This window comes from Rattus norvegicus, chromosome 19 (assembly GCF_036323735.1).
Source record: "Rattus norvegicus strain BN/NHsdMcwi chromosome 19, GRCr8, whole genome shotgun sequence".
In the NCBI taxonomy this organism is placed as follows: Eukaryota; Metazoa; Chordata; class Mammalia; order Rodentia; family Muridae; genus Rattus; species Rattus norvegicus.
In genome coordinates this window covers 26155861-26174689 of record NC_086037.1, presented here as the reverse complement: position 1 = coordinate 26174689, position 18829 = coordinate 26155861, and the positions used below count along the sequence as shown (strand labels likewise).

The following is an 18829-nucleotide window of genomic DNA, read 5'->3' as shown; positions in this document are numbered from 1 at the left end:
TTTCCTTGGAAGGACCAGAACAGACACCATCCTTACCCACTCCAGAACCCCACCCAAATCCACCCCACACCTTAAAATGCCCAGTCCACTGCCAAACGTCCCCATGCCAAGCATTCACTGCTTTATCCCCACTGTGCTCATTTCTTATTTTTTTTTTAACTTCTTATTTATTCTCTGTGAATCTCACATCCTGCAGCTCAACTCCATTCATCTACCCTCCCCTCAGGTCTGCACTCCACCCTTGCATCCTTCTCTAAATCAGAGCAAAAGTATTCTTCAGCTGCAAGCTGAAAAAAGAAAAAGAAAAAAAAAGACCATATATCCACAAAAGAGGTGTAAAATTGTAAAATGAAAGACATAAACCCTTAAATTACTTAGAATTAACAAAAGTACTTTTGGTCTCAGAGGATGTATTATGGCTAAGAAACGCAAGTTATGGTAGAGGATATAAAAGCTTAAAAAGTAATATAAAGTGATTTAGGTACAAGATTTTTAGACTAATATAGTTTAAATAATGAAGTACCTTCTCCAATTTTGCCAAATACAAAAAGATGGACTGAATATTGTGACTAATTTTTATCTGATACATATCTTAATTTTTCTAATTTTATCTAGGTTATTAATATTAAACTAAAGGTATTTCTTGGTGTAAAGGGGAAATGCTGAGGTGACCTCCCTTTGTACTAATGTGTGTCAACTTTCAATTGTTAGTTCTGTACTGGCAGTGAGCTAAGTGCTGGCAGGATTTCTCTTGTCATTTCTATGTCCCATCATCAGCTTTGCTATTTTTTAGATGTTTGTCCTTCTCACCAGCTCAACACAAGCTAAGAGATGTATCAGGTATTGTCTCACTGCCGATTGGATGTAATAAAGATCTGATGGCCAAGAGCTGCGTCAGGAAGTATGTGGGCAGAACTTCCAGGCACAGGGAGGGAGAGGAAAACTGAAGCTGCAGTTTCAGAATAGACATGGGAGGGAAGAGATATGGAATCGGAACAGGGAAGAGGTAAAGAGCTTACCACCCGGTGGGTCTCATAGTTAGAAGAATGGGGTTAAATTTAGAGAAGATGAGGGACTGCCCAGTGAATGCCCTAAGATTCAAACTATGTTAGAAGTCTCCATGTCCCATTTACACCTCAGGCAGCTCTGTGAAAATAGTACACAATACAGTATTAGCATAGCTTTGAGTCTGTGGTTTGGTTACTTTTGGTCACTGTTCTTCAAGACTGCAGGACAAGGAACAACACACAGGGCAAACACATGAAAACCATGTGCAGCTTAGAGTGGAAAAGATCACTAAGAAGTTTAGTGTTACAGCAAAGTCATGTGCTGAAAAGGAGGGTAACATAGCTAAGGAGATGAATAATATTACACACAGGCCTCCTGCCTCTGTGCTGTAGAGATGTGGAAGGTGTCCTCAGGGCAAGCCTCTGCTCAATTAAAGTTAAAACTTGGAAAAGGGAGCTCAATAGATTTCGAGCTCCTACAAAGCAAGTGCATAGGGAAGCTGCTGCAGTTGTCATCCAAGTAGGCAGCTGACAGGTCAGTGCAATTCACGTGGGACTGAATTTTGAGGAAAAACATTTTAAGATTCAGGATGACACGAACAGGACCCGGTGACTCTCGCATTTATTTTTTTTTATTATTTCCTGCTTGAATTAGAATGATACTCATAGTCTCATTTTTTTGGGTTTTCTTTCATCACTTTATCTACATTTCCAATTTATCTCCCACTCCATGTTCCTCTACATGAGTCTCTCTTCTGTCTCCCATGCCCTCTCCCTATGAGATTGCTCCTCCACCCGCCAAATTACTCCCGCCTCAGAGGCCTAAGTTCCAATATCATGGTTCATGAAGTTTCCACAGAAACAAGGGTCTCCTGTCCCAGTGATCCCAGATCAGGTAGTCCTCTGCTACATATCTACCTGGAGCCATGGGCACACCCTGATTCTTTTATTAGTTACCTTAGTTAAGGTGTCTCTTCACAGCAATAGAGCAGTAACTGACAGGCTTAAATTCACTTTGCATCCCAATTGCTGTCCTTTCTCTTGTTACTTCTCTCCCACAGTTCCTCCCCAATGTCCTCACACCATCTCCTCTGAGAGAGTAGAGGAATATCCCTCAGAGTGTGCATCCACCAAGACACATCAAGTTTTTGTAGGGCTGGTGCACCTTCTCCCACTGAGGCCAGGGAAGACACCTGAGTTAGGGTATCAGATTTCACAGACAGGCAAACCTTTGGGGATAGCCTCGGCTCCAGTTACTTACAACAGGGTATGTAATACTGTATTTAACTTACAACAGTTTATTTACCGTCACCTGCAACTCCTCCTGAGGAACAGTGCTCTGGCCTGATGCTTTTGTGTTCAGCCGTATCTTCCTCTTTCTTCTGTGCTTACCACTGTAACACAGGAGAAGCTTCTAATATTAATGTTGCCAGATCTTTCCAGTCTTGGGGATAATTCTATTCTGAGTTGTGTATGGATTTAATATCTTCTTTACATATGATGAATGTATACTTCAGGAAATGACTGCTTCCTTGTTTCTATTAAGATCTAATATCTAAGGGATTCTGATTAATTTTCCTGAATCTTGGGGGTATATATCTTAGGCCACCAGGTTGGTATGTCATCACTTGCTGAAGTGAGGTTAATTTTATAACACCTTTTGGCCACCCACTTTCAATGTCATTATGTGGTATTGCCTTAGGCTCTTTTATACACTCCCCTGGCTTTGGCTGAGTATATGTTCGAGGTCTCTCTACTACTGTGCAAAGAAGTGGGAGCTAGAGCTGAGCCAAAAAAATAAGAAAGTATTTGTTCATCCAAAAACCAAAACAAAAAACAAACACATAACCAAAAATAGTTCTAGGGTTAAATATTTGTCCTGGTGCTGAACTACACTGCCAGAAGGTTTTTTGTTAAGTAAATAACACAATCTTGGGGATGACAATCTGATCAAATATCCTGAAACATGGGTTTGCAGTGTTCCCTACATTTTATAAATCAAGTACTCTGACCACCATTTTGGTTGTTTTTGTGTTTCTGTGTTTGGTTGGTTTGATGTCTGAGTGCATCATCACGGGAATCCCAAGGAAAATCAGAAATGGGTTCTTGAAGCTGATGCACAGGGCCAGTATAGACCTAAATACTACAGAGGACACCCTGATTCTTAACACAAGGGATCATTTCCCCTCCCTCTTGTCACATAATTTATGACAAGATGTCACCTTTCCTAACCTTAGCCTCTTTTCCTAAGTGCTGCTGAAGGGAAGATTTGGTAGCAAGGGGTCTGGACTCAAACCACACCAACACTGAATTCATTTAAATAGGTGTAGTTTATTGAATGCACACACCAATACAGTTCAACCAGAGCAACAGCTCACAACTGGGTACTGGACATTGCTAGGCCCAGCTCATTGCAAGATCCACGTGGGCTAAAGCACAAGTGCTGGATGCTGCTGTCTATGGCCCTGACTCAGGACATTTTACACATAATTGTTCCTATTTGCCTTGAATCTGATGGGTCCTATGTGAAGTTTATAGTTGGGGAACTTGTTAATAATAACAAACCTCATAACATACAGAACATAACAGGGTATGTGACCAGCACCACACACTTCAGTGTCAGGTTTTTTTGTTTTTTGTTAGTTTGTTTCTTGGCATCCATGATGTGGAGGCATATTACAGAACAATAGGAAAGAGCTGGCTGCTGTGTAACAAATTTGCTGCTATTAAGGTAGGTATGGGGGCAAGACCTCAGCAGTAGCCCTTAAGACGGGAAGGAGATGATGTGTTTGATAACTGAAAGGAGCTGCCTCAGCTGTGTTTCTCTGCCTGCTCAGTGCCAATTCAACATCACTCTGTCCATGAAGAGGAACTCAAGGTCTGCTGCCCGCTGCCTGTGAGCCAGGACTAGGCACAGAAAGGCAAGGCCACAACACTGGTTTCCATTTCCTCAGTAATGCTGGATTTCCACTAACGTACTTGGATACACAAATACAGTGTGGTAAGTTATAATAGATCCTAATCATTCTTACATAGGGCAGCAGTTGATTGACTACAACTAATTCTATTTAAGAAAAAAAGAAACCTGACTCTTATGGAAATACACAAAGAAATATCTAAGATGGTGGGGAATGAATTCTGCCATGGACTGACCTCAGAAAAGTGGGATTGGGAGAAAGATGCATGGTTAAATAGCCCACCAGGTTCACATTGTGTCAACTTGATTTAATCTAAGGACAAAGAAGTGGAGTATGTCTGATGACTTTCTTCTAACTCCTTGAAAGGATCCCTGACGATTGGCCTCAGTATATCACACTTCTTGATGGGGCAACAACACTCAAGGAAGCTTTAGATTGTCATAGGCACAGTATTATGCTACAAACACAGATTAGATGATACTAAGATGTTCAGATGGCGATATCCATTTCTATGCACTCTTAAGTGGACCTAAGGAAATAGAGATCAAGATCTTTAGAATAGAAAGATCAGTTCCAGTTTTTTCTACCATTCCAAACTGAACAACTGGTAGGGAGAGAATGGTAGATAATCGAGAATTCGTAGATGATGCTTTGAATGAAGTGTGGGTTTCTGTGCTGGTTTTAGACAGGCTCTCAAGTATTACATGTTGCCCTCCCCCTGGCTGGCCAGGTTCACTATAAGCTCAGATAAACCTGCTTCCACTTTCCAATACATAGGCTTGCAAGAGTGGCCTCCAAGGACTGTGAGGACAGCATTAGCCTTTGACAGTTGAGGTGTGCAACCCACAACTATAGATTTCGTAGTTTTCAAATGTCTACCAGCTATTTCAGGTTGTTGCTGTTATATGCCTGTCAATCAAGGACAGAGAAAAATAACCTGATAGAGAGCAAGGACATGGTGATCACATCCTTGCCTCTTCTGTATGTTCTGGATGAAGTTTGTTAAAATTCCAATTTATATAGGGCCCATCTCATTAAGGGTCACTGTGCACTGTTCTATCTAAAATGGCCTAATCAGAACTGACTCCCATATAACACTTCCTGCAGTCCTCATATGAGAATCTTGAGCTTTTTGTTTTGACTTTTTCTTTTCTCTTTCTTTCTTATTTTTTTTCTTTATAAGTTGAGAGAAAGATAGGGCCATGAATTTGCCCCCAAATTTGAACTATGGATGTGATCAATCAATGTTAGTGTGTGCATTTTATAAGGTATTCATTTTTTACTGTGATAGATGATTTTGTGTTTGGTGGGGTGGCCATTTCCCAGTGTACAGGTGCTGGAACCTCGCTCTATCCACTTAATGATGTTTATAGCCTCATTTTAGATGTTTATGTGTACCCCCTATACCTCTTGACTATTTCATTTTTCTGATATGAACTCATGGTCTCTCTTACTCAGGCCTGTCAGCAGTGCTCCTTTGGCGACATTGGTGCAGAGAGGAGAACCCCACAAGCAGCATGAGGTTCCCTTCATTGGTGGCTCCAATATTAAACTTTCCTCTGCCAACTGGTCTCCACACTTTTCCTAGAACCATAAAGACTTCAAATCTTTCAACCAAGGAGTTTTCTGGCAATTGTCAATTGCTAAGCACATGACTTCATGAGTGTTCCCCTAACACACACCCATGTTGTAACCTACCATGCAGACTATTTCTTGATGTGATATAAAGCACCTGTACATAATGAGACAGGAGAACTTTTGACTGCATATTCAAGCTTGTGTGAAATCGCAGGAAGTTTTAATGGCTAACATTGGTGAATGAGGACAATTTGAGTTAGTGAGACATTTTGGGGCAAGATATGGAAGGAAACATTCATTTAAATGCATAGGAATTACTAAGGTTTTTATAATCAAGCCTTGAGGAAAATTTGGCTTTGGAAGCAGGAGATTCCCAGTGGCTCTCCCCAGGAAAGTCTCCTGGAAAGGGCACCTCAGCTTATGCTCAGTACAGGGAGAACATTAGCACGGAGGCAAAGTCTGCTCCCCATGACATCTGCTGTCCCCTCTTGGACATTCTATTGTCTCCTAGAGAGTTCTGGCATCCTCTGTGATGTCACCAGTGTTGTAGTGACAACCAGTGCCCTAGTTTCTCTCAGTCTGAGTCTGGCAGTCACAAGCTAAGACATGTTTTCCTGTCTTAGGGGGCATTTTGGGAGGGGGAACATCGATTCTGGAGAGACTAGAGTGAAGGAGTCTAGCCTTTCGTCTCTAAGTAATGATGGACAAAGACAGCACTTCTGGGGAATGTGTAGTAAGTTCTGGGCAGTATATTTTGAGCTTCCTGTCAGGGGGGCTGCAGGCTTAAGCTGACCTTTCTAGCAATGGGCCATAACAACTGCAGCATCTGAAAAGGAATTGAATTTTCATGAATATCACAATTCCTTAAAGTCAAGGATTTCAGAACTATAGTTTCCGCATCCCCACAGGGAGGATATGGTAAGGCCAATGCTAGTATACTGTGAATTTCTGGCCTTTACTTTTAGAGTTCATTTGTTATGTTACATTGATATAAAAACACCATCAGGAGTCATGGAGGGTCCACCTTTTCTGAGTTTAGACAGGACAGCAATGTATTTCACTATCATTGCTTCTTTAAATACAGTGGATATCTGACAGAAGGAACAGGGAGAGAATTGTGCTCCAGGCAATAACCTTATGTTCTTAGACCTTCTCTGATTTCTTCTAATTGCAGGGTCATCGTTAGCTTTATATATTAGAGGTTGTGTGTTACAAACATTTTTCTAAAATACCAAAACTATTTGGAACGTGTAGACCAAGATTCAGCCTGTATCCTATTGGCACTTCTGGGGCATTTGGTGTTTCAAATAGGGGAATTGATAAGTCTGTTCACCATATCCTCCCCAGAAATGCATTTTACATCCAAAGTTGTTGGCATAGAGTATCAGGGTAGGACATCTGAGTGTCTCCAATCACTCAAGTTTTGTGGATGGTGAATTTATCATCTGACTTCTGAAACCACAGGGGTGAGGGTCCTGAAACCAATCTGGACCCCGTTCAGCTGATAATAATCCGGGAGAAGCCATCTCCGTGGTCCATGTAAGCATGTGATATCCGGCATAGGGAACACCTGGCTGCTTACATCTCTTGGTCTCTATAGAGTAGTGGGGAACTGAGATCCACTGAGGAGGCCTCATAAGCATAGACCAATCGCCTAGCAATGACACTGGGTTCCAGGCTTGTTCTGTGTAGGCCTCACTGTGGTCTATGTACACTCTATGCATTCTCCACATGCAGGTTCACTTGGGTTCTCCTACCTACAGATGCTGGGAGAGAAACATCATCCCCTGGAACTGCCCTAAGCGAGAAGCAGGCCAAGAAGGAAAAGGAGAGACTGATTAAAGAGCTGCAGCTCATTACCGAGGAGAGAAATGACCTGAGAGATCGCCTGAGGTTTCTGACAGAGAGATCCATGAAAAATAGGTATGAACCGAGCCAAATGGTCTTGTTTCATTCCTGGGTCTGCAAGGTTACCTTCATCTTATCCATTTAGGTTTTGGGTTCTAGAAAGCTGTGCCTCCCTAACCACCCTGTGCTAAACCTCACCTCCCATATAGAGGAGATTCAGAACCTGACCCTTCCTGAGGAGCGAGATGGAAAATGGACTCATCTGCTTCCATTTATTGAAAAGCAGAACTTGTGGTCTGAATGAAGATTTCAGGAATAAAGTCAGGGAGAGTGAGTGCCCAGTGTGCATTTGCAAAGCCCTTGACAGCTGGTGGCTTTGCAAGATTGTAATTGCAGTGAGTTTATGGTGAGTCTCTGTCCTTGCTAGGCAGGGGACTGAGTGCTGGAAGATCCAGGCAGCAGCCTGAGGGGCCTGGTCTGAAACTGTTCATCTCAATGCTTGACTAGAAGGTCTCAGGCTCAGGCCTGTTTGTCATTGTCTGTGTGTCTTATACTCTGAGACAGCAATGGTGCATGTATTTCTCCTGTTTCTCACAGTGCTCTCTGTTTCCATATTTCTCTTTCTCTGACTCTTTACAATTCTCTATATTGTGGGTGTGTCTCAGTTTGTGAGTCTGTGTGTGCAAATGTCCAAATACATATGGACAACTTTTATATGTTTATATTTCCCTCCACAATTGGAATCTAGTGGTCTATGTCTTGGGCTGAGTATTTACCTGTAACACTTTCATGGTGATGTGAATGCTTTGTTCTGGGATCCCCACTGTCAACAGCACAGTTCTTTGCCTATGTGAGCACGTTTGCCTGTATATTTGTATTCGTTCTGCAGATTATAATTTTGTGTTGATATATGGTCTTTTATCAAAACAGGATAAAAGAAATCACAGATTTCTGGGTGTGTTGGGGTGGGGGAGCATGGAGAGGTGTGGCCAAGGCTCTTGATAGCTTAACTGGCTTGACTGCAGATTTCTTCTTGACTGAACAAAGGGAGCCAGGGAGCCCTCCATCTGGATGCTGAGATTCTGGTGTCCTCGACTCAGAAAAACACGTTTCTGAAGCTGAAGAAGATCCCAATATGCAGAATTCAGAAGGTGTCCTTCCAGGACTGGGGTAGTACAGGACCCACCCTGAGTTCATATATACCTAAATTCTGATGTTCATTGTATTCTATCATTTGGGGCCAGGCCCTACTTCAGGCCAAATCCTTATTATGAAGACCTGGAGAGAATGGAGGAGGCGGTCATGTCAATTCTGCACAACTTAGAGATGGAGAACACTGAGATCCATGAGAACAGCCATAAGCTGAAGAAGGAGATGACCTTCTCTAGCTAAGTCCTGGTCAGAAAGGCTATCACCTGTGGAATGGCCATTTCTGACTTTCATTGTTCTGGATTGGATGATCTTCAGCTCTGGTTCTATCTCTTGTGCTGTTCACACATCAGTGTGCCAGGGTCATTAGGACTCAGTTTTCAGTTCCATAAAAGACTGTTACTCATCCCAGGATTGTTTAGGCATCTTCAGACGGCTCTAGATAGAACAGTACTGATTGAAGTCAGCAGGTTATTAGGCTGACCTGGACCTCTGGGTTCATACCAGGTTTTACAACACTCAGTGCGTGGACCACATGGTTAGCATGACCTTCTCTTGGTTGTACTGACCTCCTTTGAGGGTATTGGCCCACTGCTAATTGATGTTGCCCCCATGCATTGGGCTTTCATGGATAGATGTAGATCTGTGTTCTTTTTGAGAGATGTGGACAATAATTGGTGCTTGAGCCAAACAAACAATTTATTCTCCCCCGAATTAACTCTTTGCAGTTTGTGCAGGAGCATTATATGTATCGAGATGTATTTTATTAAGTCTTCATGGGTATCTGGGTCCTGGTAGAGTTAGTGGCACTCAGGAGTGGGAATGGGAGAAAGGGGCAGCATGATCTTACTATGCAGACTGTATTTCCAGAAACCTGCTCAGCCAGCTCCTGATGGAGAACACATGCAGGAAGAAGTTGGTCCCACTGAAACAGGAGAGCAAGGAGGTACATCTTGATTGTGCACTGAAACAGAAATATTTGGTTGACTTCAACAAGAAAGATAAAGACCAGCAACGTCCAGACCCAGCATCTGGTAGGGACGAGCAGATATGTTAGCTTAACAATATCTGATATCATTTCCCAATTTGATTCATCTTTGCTTTCTCCTATCACCTTTCAATTTACACTCACAACCAGCCAACCACCTCATGTAATGGAATTGTTCATTGCTCTGTCTATGCACAAGTATTCTGGGAAGGTAAACACTTTTCAGAAACTGAATTATTGTGCAAGCATATTTTGCTGCTCTTTTTGAAGCTGTAGTCTAGAAATGGTGACAGATTAATAACACACCTCATTATTGCATATCCATGTGATAGATTGGATCCTATACAGAGTTTTGAACAAGTTCTTGGTTCTTTGACAAGTGACACTCTCTGGTCATGTGACTTCTTGTGTAGGAAGCACCTTTCTGGGATAAGAACCAAGTGCAAATGTCAAATTAGTTCTTGTCATTGGCTTTAACCTTGGTGACATATGGACATCTCCTTTCTTCCTGCAACCCAATGAGGTCTCTTCCCATTGCCCTGTTCTTGGTTTGCACTGGTATAAGTCTGGGTCCCAGATTGTCAGCCCACATTATTGTGAGGCTTGCCGGAGATTTTTCTCTTCCTGCAGTTAGCAACAATGATATCAGTTAAAAGGTCCATGTCGACTTTCCAATAGAACTGAGGTGGTAGAAGGCAGCATTCTGACAGCTGGCTTGCATTTCCCCACAAAATCAGTGTCTGAAAAACTGCCTTCCTCTCCCAGGTCTCAGAAAGTGCAAGAGAGCTGGAATTGGACACAGCCCAGTAAGAGAGCTTCCTGAAGAATAAGTTGCTTTCTCAGGAGTCTCTGATGACAAACATCCTGAACGGTAACAACATTTTTTGGATGAAAATTCTTCCTCAGAGTTAATTTGTCATTTCTTAGAGACCCTAAATTTATATAACAGTAAGCCAGCCTGACTGATTGAGGTCTTACTCACTTTCTTCTTCAGAAATCACCACTTAAGAGACAACAGGGGGGACCGCCTTTCATTATGTGTGCTAGAAGAGAAACAGCAATACATCTGTGCTTCTAAATGTTCGTGAAGAATATGATGTTTAGAAATATTTTTGTTATGATTTTAATTGAAATTTTTTTGTTGTTTCATATTTATATGTTCTTGTTACTATTTTTCACTTTCGAATATTTTTAAATATTTTTATTCATTTTAATCCTGTTTTGTTATAAAATGTATTCCTTATGAATAAATATTGAATTCTATCTCTTGACTCTTAAAACCATCATTCTTACTCAAGGGTTCTGTCCCTCCTGTGGACTTAGAACTGAGAGGTGGAGATGGATCTCTGCATGTTCCATGGAGCCTGGGCTAATAAGTGAATTCAAAGTCACCAAGGGGTACCCAGTGTGACAGTGTCTTTTGTGTGGATAATGAGGCTGTTTCTCGGACACACACTTTATGAAGTAATCACTGACATGCTCTACCCAATTGTTAGGGTTCATGTGGTTCTTCTGAGAGAGCAGCAGATGCTCTACCCTGTGAGTCATCACCACAGCTCCTGCAGGTGGCTTTTGTTATTCCACATGAGGTGTTGTATTAGGTGGACAGGATCACCTCCAATCAAATAGAGAGATCTCAGGAGATGTGTGTTCACAGGGAACTTACTGAGCCGTGCGTGCTCAATGTGTTAGGTTGTCAGGCATCCCTACAGGGCTCTGGTGTCCCCACTGCTCATTGAGGGTCAGGATCATCCTCCAGCATCACTTAGTGTCCATATTAGAGCAGATCTTTCACCTGTTATCTATGATGACCATATGTATTATGCACATCTGATAAAATACAGAATAGAAACTAGATTCCTTTAGTCCAGATTGGCATAATGAGTTTTTTTATTGTTAGCAAGAAAATTTTTTTAATCTCAGCAGTTTAGGGAGGAACCTCAAAGCATCCATAGTGAATGTAGCCTGCAGCTGTGAACAGAGGTTTCTGTTGGAGAGCAGGCCTGTGCAAGCCCAACCTAGGTGGGACAGTTCAAGCTACCCTTTTTCCATGGCCAATCTGGGATTGTATTGAGAATGTATTTTTTCCAGGTGACTGATTTCCAATTTATGGAATTGAACTAACTTACTGAGAGTGGAGGTGACTCAGAGAGTTAAAGTACAGAAGGAATAATCCAGAATGTCCACAAAAGCTTGCTGTCACACCAGGGCTTTTAAAAGCTCAGCAGCTAGAGAAGCAATGTAGTATTTGGTTATTCTCATGCTTAGGTCTAGTCATTCATTATAAGCTGAACATGACACAAAAAGAGTCATCTGTGTCACAATAGAAACTAGTTGTAACTAGATTCACACCACACTATCACATCACCACCGTATTTGAGGTTCTCAGTTACTATCTAAGACCCTGGAAGAGGCCTGGGTCTTGCTACACAAACTCATAATTTATGTCTTCATGACACTGTGTGCTTTGTTCTGTTGATGCTACCATTGGCATACAATACCTTGGATACTTTGTGCTGACATCTGTGACCTGAGACAATAGTTCATGTCATCCTAACCTGAATAAACTGTCCTTAGAGTACAGTGTAGTGGGAGGGGCCTTCTTTTCCTGTGAGATAGCAAAACATTTCCAGTCTTCGGTCAAGTCTGTCAGCCATTGTCCAGTGCCTGTCTTGAGATGTCCACCTTTGAAGCTGAGAGTCTTCATCCAGGCTGCTCTGTAATTTTGTAGAAGATTAATAGGTTCCAGCCCTAGGATTTAATTCATTGGGACTGTACTTGCCGAACATGCTCAAAGCCCTGTGTTCCACCCTAGACCTCTGTGCTTTAGAGAAAGAAAATAAAGAACCACATTGCACGTGAAGTTTCTCCTCCAACAAAAGGAGAGCCTGCACAGGGCCTCTCTAAGCCCCAGGTTCCCCACAGCTCCCTCCATCAATTCCATTATTGGTGTGTTTTCATTACTGCTCACTTTCTTCTTTGTGTGCAAAGAATGTGCACCATGTCAGAAAAGTGTGTGTGTGTGTGTGTGTGTGTGTGTGTGTGTGTGTGTGTGTAGTCCCTAATGAAAACTGTCAAGTTACATGCAGACATATGCTAATACTGTCCCATGGCACCTTGCAGGGAACACTGAAATGGTGGGCTGCTTTAATACAGCCTAAAACGTGCTGTGCATTTTTTTCAGTAAGGTTTTGACGTCATCACAACTATAGAGAGCAGAAAAAGCTTCAGTAGTTATATGTTGCTCTTACCAAGATGAGGCCAAACCTGATCCCATAGAATGTCAGGTAGGATTTGATGGCAGGAAATTAATTCAGGGCTCAAATCAAATTAGTCAGTTACAAAAAAAGTGAAAAATACAAAGAGTGAAGGGAAGCAAGGTCTGTGGTTTGGGTCTTTTTGGTTTTTTTTGTTTGTTTGTTTTGTTGTTTGTTTCTTTTTTTGTATTTTTGTTGAGAAGATCCACCACATAGGCAACTCCTCCACAAACAAACTGCATACCATAGACAATACTTAAGTTGACTCAATTAGAAATGGAAAGAGGGATCTAACAATAGACAATGAACAAATTCAACAATCATTAGGACTTATCTCAGAGGCCTTTACTCAAGAAAACTGAAAATCTATTTGATATTGGTATTTTCTAGACAGATAACAATTACCAACATAAACACAGATCTGGGAAGGTACATGGATAATTCTCAGAAGAAAATAGATACAGTCAGTATAGCTTGCCCCTCCAAAAATTAAAAAGCGAAATCTCAGGCCATATGGCTTTAATGCAGAATCCTATCAGACTTTTAATGAAGACCTAATAACAATAGTGCTTCAATTATTCCACTATATTGAAAGAGAAGGAACATTGTCAAACTCCTTCTCTGATGTCATAATCAACCTGGTGTCTAAACCACACAAGGAGCTCCCTACAGAGAGTGTAAGCAAGCCAGGGGGCCAAGGTGGAGTACTCATGGTGGGAGGGACTAGCAGAGGTGCTATGGCCTTGGTGTGCACAGGCTTAGGGCTGGGGCAGGGTGCATGGTGAGTGTCTGTGGCCACTTGAGCTGGGTCCCAGTGGGTGCCCAGGGAGGTCACAGGCCAGTTGTGCATCTTCTACCTGTCTGCGGGGCTTCTGGCCCAGCCAAGCACAGCCTTCATCCTGGACATCCACAAGGACAATGACATCAGGAAATGGGGGGATCCCCTGAGACTCTCTGGCTTCTTTGGCCCTGCACTGCAGTTGCAGTCAGAGGAAAAGCAGCTGTGAGTTCCCCAACTCTTCCCAACCTCTCAGGTCTCCATGCTTTCCCACTCCAGAGAGGAGGAGGGCAGGGCGAGCTCTGCTGCTGCCTGTTCCATGCACCCAAAGCCTAACTTTTGTCTGGAGGTCACTGCTTGCCCCTGACCCTGCCCCTGACCATGAACTTGCCTCTCCCCCTACCCCTGACCCTGCCTCTGCCCTAGGCACCTAGGGGAAGTGAGGAGAGCCTAAGGGACAGACCCCAGGCCAGGACCCCCAGAGGCTTGTGTCTCCCTTTTCCTAGAAGTGTTATCCTCAATTCTCCACACTGAGTTTCCTTTGGAAGGAACTGGCAGGTGGAGGGCTTTGCTGAGGCTGGGATAGTGGTGGGACTTATGATTGAGGGAAGTCTTTCAGGGAGATGGAGGCCTCTCTCAAACTCTCTGAAATCAGGTACTCTCCCTGGTTTGAGAGCCCTGGGAAAGTTGGGAAGCTACTTTTCCCTGTCTTGTGTGACTTTCCCTGCACGGTGGGCTCTCCTGCAGGAGACACTTTCACAGGCTTCTTTAAAAGCACCTTTTCCTCAGATCCAGATCAGCTGTGAAAACAGGCTTCTCCTTGTCAGGGTGAGAGCTCCCCCTCCCAGCTCAGAGCTACAACTCCATAGGATCCTCCAGTCACAATGCTGGGTGGGTCCCATGGAGGAGTTAGAGCAAAGTGCCCCTTCTGAGAGTTGACTTCTGAGAAGAACAGACCTGAGAGAACAGAGTGCATCCCAGGGGAGAAAAGAGGCCTGAATGATTTTAAATTGGAGAAAAACCCCATATCCACCATCTAACAACTTTAGGGTGTTTGCATGTGTGGACTTCAGAACCTTAAGGTCAGATTTTCTGATAACAGCTGCTAGGTGAAGCTGAAGTCTGCAGTGGGTGGGATTGTCCCAGGCAGGGAGGAGATCTGACTCTGCAGGCCTGGCCAGCTTCTTCATTCTCCTGAAACTAACTGTTGGTCAGCTGTAAATCTGAAGTGAGAGTTGGTTTCTGTCAACTCAAATGGATGACATTTCAAGTCTCACACATTATGTGAGAGAGACACATTTACCCACGGGTGATTTGAACTTACTTCTATAGAAGTGACTTGGAGCCAACAGAGGGAAAACATTCTTGCCTTTAGCATTCTGTCTGTATTAGAGACTACAGGGACTGGCTTCCTGGACAGACATGGCCAAGCAGACACACCGTGTAATGGGGGGAAACTGAGGTAAGAAATGTCCTGGAAGAGTGATTTCAGATTGTGCCTTTACCCAGGAATCTCTGTTGCCATTAAGGCAAGCGGCCTTGGGCCTCCTAACTTGTCACTACGTCAGGGTGTCTCTGCTCTTACACCTGTGTCAGGATCTTCTTAGATGAAGGCCTCTCTTTTAAAAAAAAATGTATATAATGCAATGTTTCTCAAACTCTGGGCTACGACCACTCACAAAGAATGTATATCAGATACCTTGCATATTATGACTTATAAGAGTAGCAATATTAGTTATGAAGTAGTACTGAAATAATTTTATGGTGGGAGTCATCACAGCATGAAGCGCTGTATTACAGGTGTGCAGCACTAGGAGTGTTGAGAACCACTGCCATAGAAGCTGACAGATGGGAGCAGACCAGAAAAAATACCTCCATTCACATAACAATTAAAACCCTAAATGCACAGATCAAAGAAAGAATATTAAAAGGGGTAAGGTATAAATATGCAGTAACAAATTAATTCAGACCTATCTGAATTACACCAGACTTCTCTTTTTTTTTATTAACTTGAGTATTTCTTATATATATTTCGAGTGTTTCCGGGCAAACATCCCCATCCCCCCTCCCCGTCTTTATGGGTGTTCCCCTCCCCATACTCCCCCCCTTGCCGCCCTCCCCCCAACAATCTAGTTCACTGGGGGTTCAGTCTTAGCAGGACCCAGAGCTTCCCCTTCCAATGGTGCTCTTACTAGGATATTCATTGCTACCTATGAGGTCAGAGTCCAGGGTCAGTCCATGTATAGTCTTTAGGTAGTGGCTTAGTCCCTGGAAGCTCTGGTTGCTTGGCATTGTTGTTCATAAGGGGTCTCGAGCCCCTTCAAGCTCTTCCAGTTCTTTCTCTGATTCCTTCAACGGGGGTCCTATTCTCAATTCAGTGGTTTGCTACTGGCATTCACCTCTGTATTTGTTGTATTCTGGCTGTGTCTCTCGGGAGCGATCTACATCCGGCTCCTGTCAGCCTGCACTTCTTTGCTTCATCCATCTTGTCTAATTGGATGGCTGTATATGTATGGGCCACATGTGGGGCAGGCTCTGAATGGGTGTTCCTTCTGTGTCTGTTTTAATCTTTGCCTCTCTATTCCCTGCCAAGGGTATTCTTGTTCCCCTTTTAAAGAAGGAGTGAAGCATTCACATTTTGATCATCCGTCTTGAGTTTCATTTGTTCTAGGCATCTAGGGTAATTCAAGCATTTGGGCTAATAGCCACTTATCAATGAGTGCATACCATGTGTGTTTTTCTGTGATTGGGTTACCTCACTCAGGATGACATTCTCCAGTTCCAACCATTTGCCTATGAATTTAATAAAGTCATTGTTTTTGATAGCTGAGTAATATTCCACTGTGTAGATGTACCACATTTTCTGTATCCATTCCTCTGTTGAAGAGCATCTGGGTTCTTTCCAGCTTCTGACTATTATAAATAAGGCTGCTATGAACATAGTGGAGCACGTGTCTTTTTTATATGTTGGGGCATCTTTTGGGTATATGCCCAAGACAGGTATACCTGGATCCTCAGGTATTTCAATGTCCAATTTTCTGAAGAACCTCCACACTGATTTCCAGAATGGTTGTACCAGTCTGCAATCCCACCAAAAATGGAGGAGTGTTCCTCTTTCTCCGAATCCTCGCCAGCATCTGCTGTCACCTGAATTTTTGATCTTAGCCATTCTCACTGGTGTGAGGTGAAATCTCAGGGTTGTTTTGATTTTCATTTCCCTTATGACTAAAGATGTTGAACATTTCTTAAGGTGTTTCTCAGCCATTCAGCATTCCTCAACTGTGAATTGTTTGTTTAGCTCTGAACCCCAATTTTAATAGGGTTATTTGTTTCCCTGCGGTCTAACTTCTTGAGTTCTTTGTATATTTTGGATAGAAGGCCTCTATCTGTGTGGGATTGGTAAAGATCTTTTCCCAATCTGTTGGTTGCCGTTTTGTCCTAACCACAGTGTCCTTTGCCTTACAGAAGCTTTGCAGTTTTATGAGATCCCATTTGTCGATTCTTGATCTTAGAGCATAAGCCATTGGTGTTTTGTTCAGGAAATTTTTTCCAGTGCCCATGTGTTCCAGATGCTTCTCTAGTTTTTCTTCTATTAGTTTGAGTGTGTCTGGTTTGATGTGGAGGTCCTTGATCCACTTGGATTTAAGCTTTGTACAGGGTGATAAGCATGGATCGATCTGCATTCTTCTACATGTTAACCTCCAGTTGAACCACCACCATTTGCTAAAAAAGCTATCTTTTTTCCATTTGATGGTTTTGGCTCCTTTGTCAAAAATCAAGTGCCCATAGGTGTGTGGGTTCATTTCTGGGTCTTCAATTCTATTCCATTGGTCTATCTGTCTGTCTCTGTACCAACACCATGCAGTTTTTATCACTATTGCTCTGTAATACTGCTTGAGTTCAGGGATAGTGATTCCCCCTGAAGTCCTTTTATTGTTGAGGATAGTTTTAGCTATCCTGGGTTTTTTGTTATTCCAGATGAATTTGCAAATTGTTCTGTCTAACTCTTTGAAGAATTGGATTGGTATTTTTGATGGGGATTGCATTGAATCTGTAGGTTGCTTTTGGTAAAATGGCCATTTTTACTATATTAATCCTGCCAATCCATGAGCAAGGGAGATCTTTCCATCTTCTGAGGATTTCTTCAATTTCTTTCTTCAGAGTCTTGAAGTTCTTATTGTACAAATCTTTTACTTGCTTGGTTAAAGTCACACCGAGGTACTTTATATTATTTGGGTCTATTATGAAGGGTGTCGTTTCCCTAATTTCTTTCTCGGCTTGTTTCTCTTTTGTGTAGAGGAAGGCTACTGATTTATTTGAGTTAATTTTATACCCAGCCACTTTGCTGAAGTTGTTTATCAGCTTTAGTAGTTCTCTGGTGGAACTTTTGGGATCACATAAATATACTATCATATCATCTGCAAATAGTGATATTTTGACTTCTTCTTTTCCGATCTGTATCCCCTTGACCTCCTTTTGTTGTCTGATTGCTCTGGCTAGAACTCCAAGAACTATATTGAATAAGTAGGGAGAGAGTGGGCAGCCTTGTCTAGTCCCTGATTTTAGTGGGATTGCTTCAAGTTTCTCTCCATTTAGATTAATGTTAGCAACTGGTTTGCTGTATATGGCTTTTACTATGTTTAGGTATGAGCCTTGAATTCCTATTCTTTCCAGGACTTTTATCATGAAGGGGTGTTGAATTTTGTCAAATGCTTTCTCAGCATCTAATGAAATGATCATGTGGTTTTGTTCTTTCAGTTTGTTTATATAATGGATCACGTTGATGGTTTTCCGTATATTAAACCATCCCTGCATGCCTGGGATGAAGCCTACTTGATCATGGTGGATGATTGTTTTGATGTGCTCTTGGATTCGGTTTGCCAGAATTTAATTGAGTATTTTTGCGTCGATATTCATAAGGGAAATTGGTCTGAAGTTCTCTTTCTTTGTTGGGTCTTTGTGTGGTTAGGTATAAGAGTAATTGTGGCTTCATAGAAGGAATTCGGTAGGGCTCCATCTGTTTCAATTTTGTGGAATACTTTGGATAATATTGGTACGAGGACTTCTATGAAGGTCTGATAGAATTCTGCACTAAACCCGTCTGGACCTGGGCTCTTTTTGGTTGGGACACCTTTAATGACTGCTTCTATTTCCTTAGGAGTTATGGGGTTCTTTAACTGGTTTATCTGTTCCTGATTTAACTTCGGTAGCTGGTACCTGTCTAGGAAATTGTCCATTTCCTGCAGATTTTCAAGTTTTGTTGAATATAGGCTTTTATAGTAAGATCTGATGATTTTTTGAACTTC

The 18829-nt window shown here is 42.4% G+C and overlaps 1 protein-coding gene across 5 annotated transcripts in view; it reads left to right on the top strand.

Moving 5' to 3' along the window:
* Dlg5l4 (discs large MAGUK scaffold protein 5 like 4) overlaps positions 1 to 18829 on the top strand; it is a 132560-nt gene that overhangs the window by 877 nt on the left and 112854 nt on the right. The window contains exons 1-5 of one of the 5 annotated variants that reach the window (XR_010060370.1): positions 3830 to 4008; positions 7267 to 7426; positions 9371 to 9534; positions 10254 to 10359; positions 10483 to 10749. Coding sequence is in view for 2 of the 5 variants with exons in the window: in XM_063278798.1 (XP_063134868.1) it covers positions 6110 to 6236; positions 7267 to 7426; positions 9371 to 9534; positions 10254 to 10318 (516 nt within the window). In the remaining 3 variants the exon portion in view is untranslated. Of the gene's footprint in view, positions 1 to 3829; positions 4009 to 6013; positions 6237 to 7266; positions 9535 to 10253; positions 10360 to 10482; positions 10750 to 18829 lie in introns of those variants that run through there. The other 4 variants (XM_063278798.1, XR_010060369.1, XR_010060371.1 and 1 more) reach the window with 4 other exon arrangements.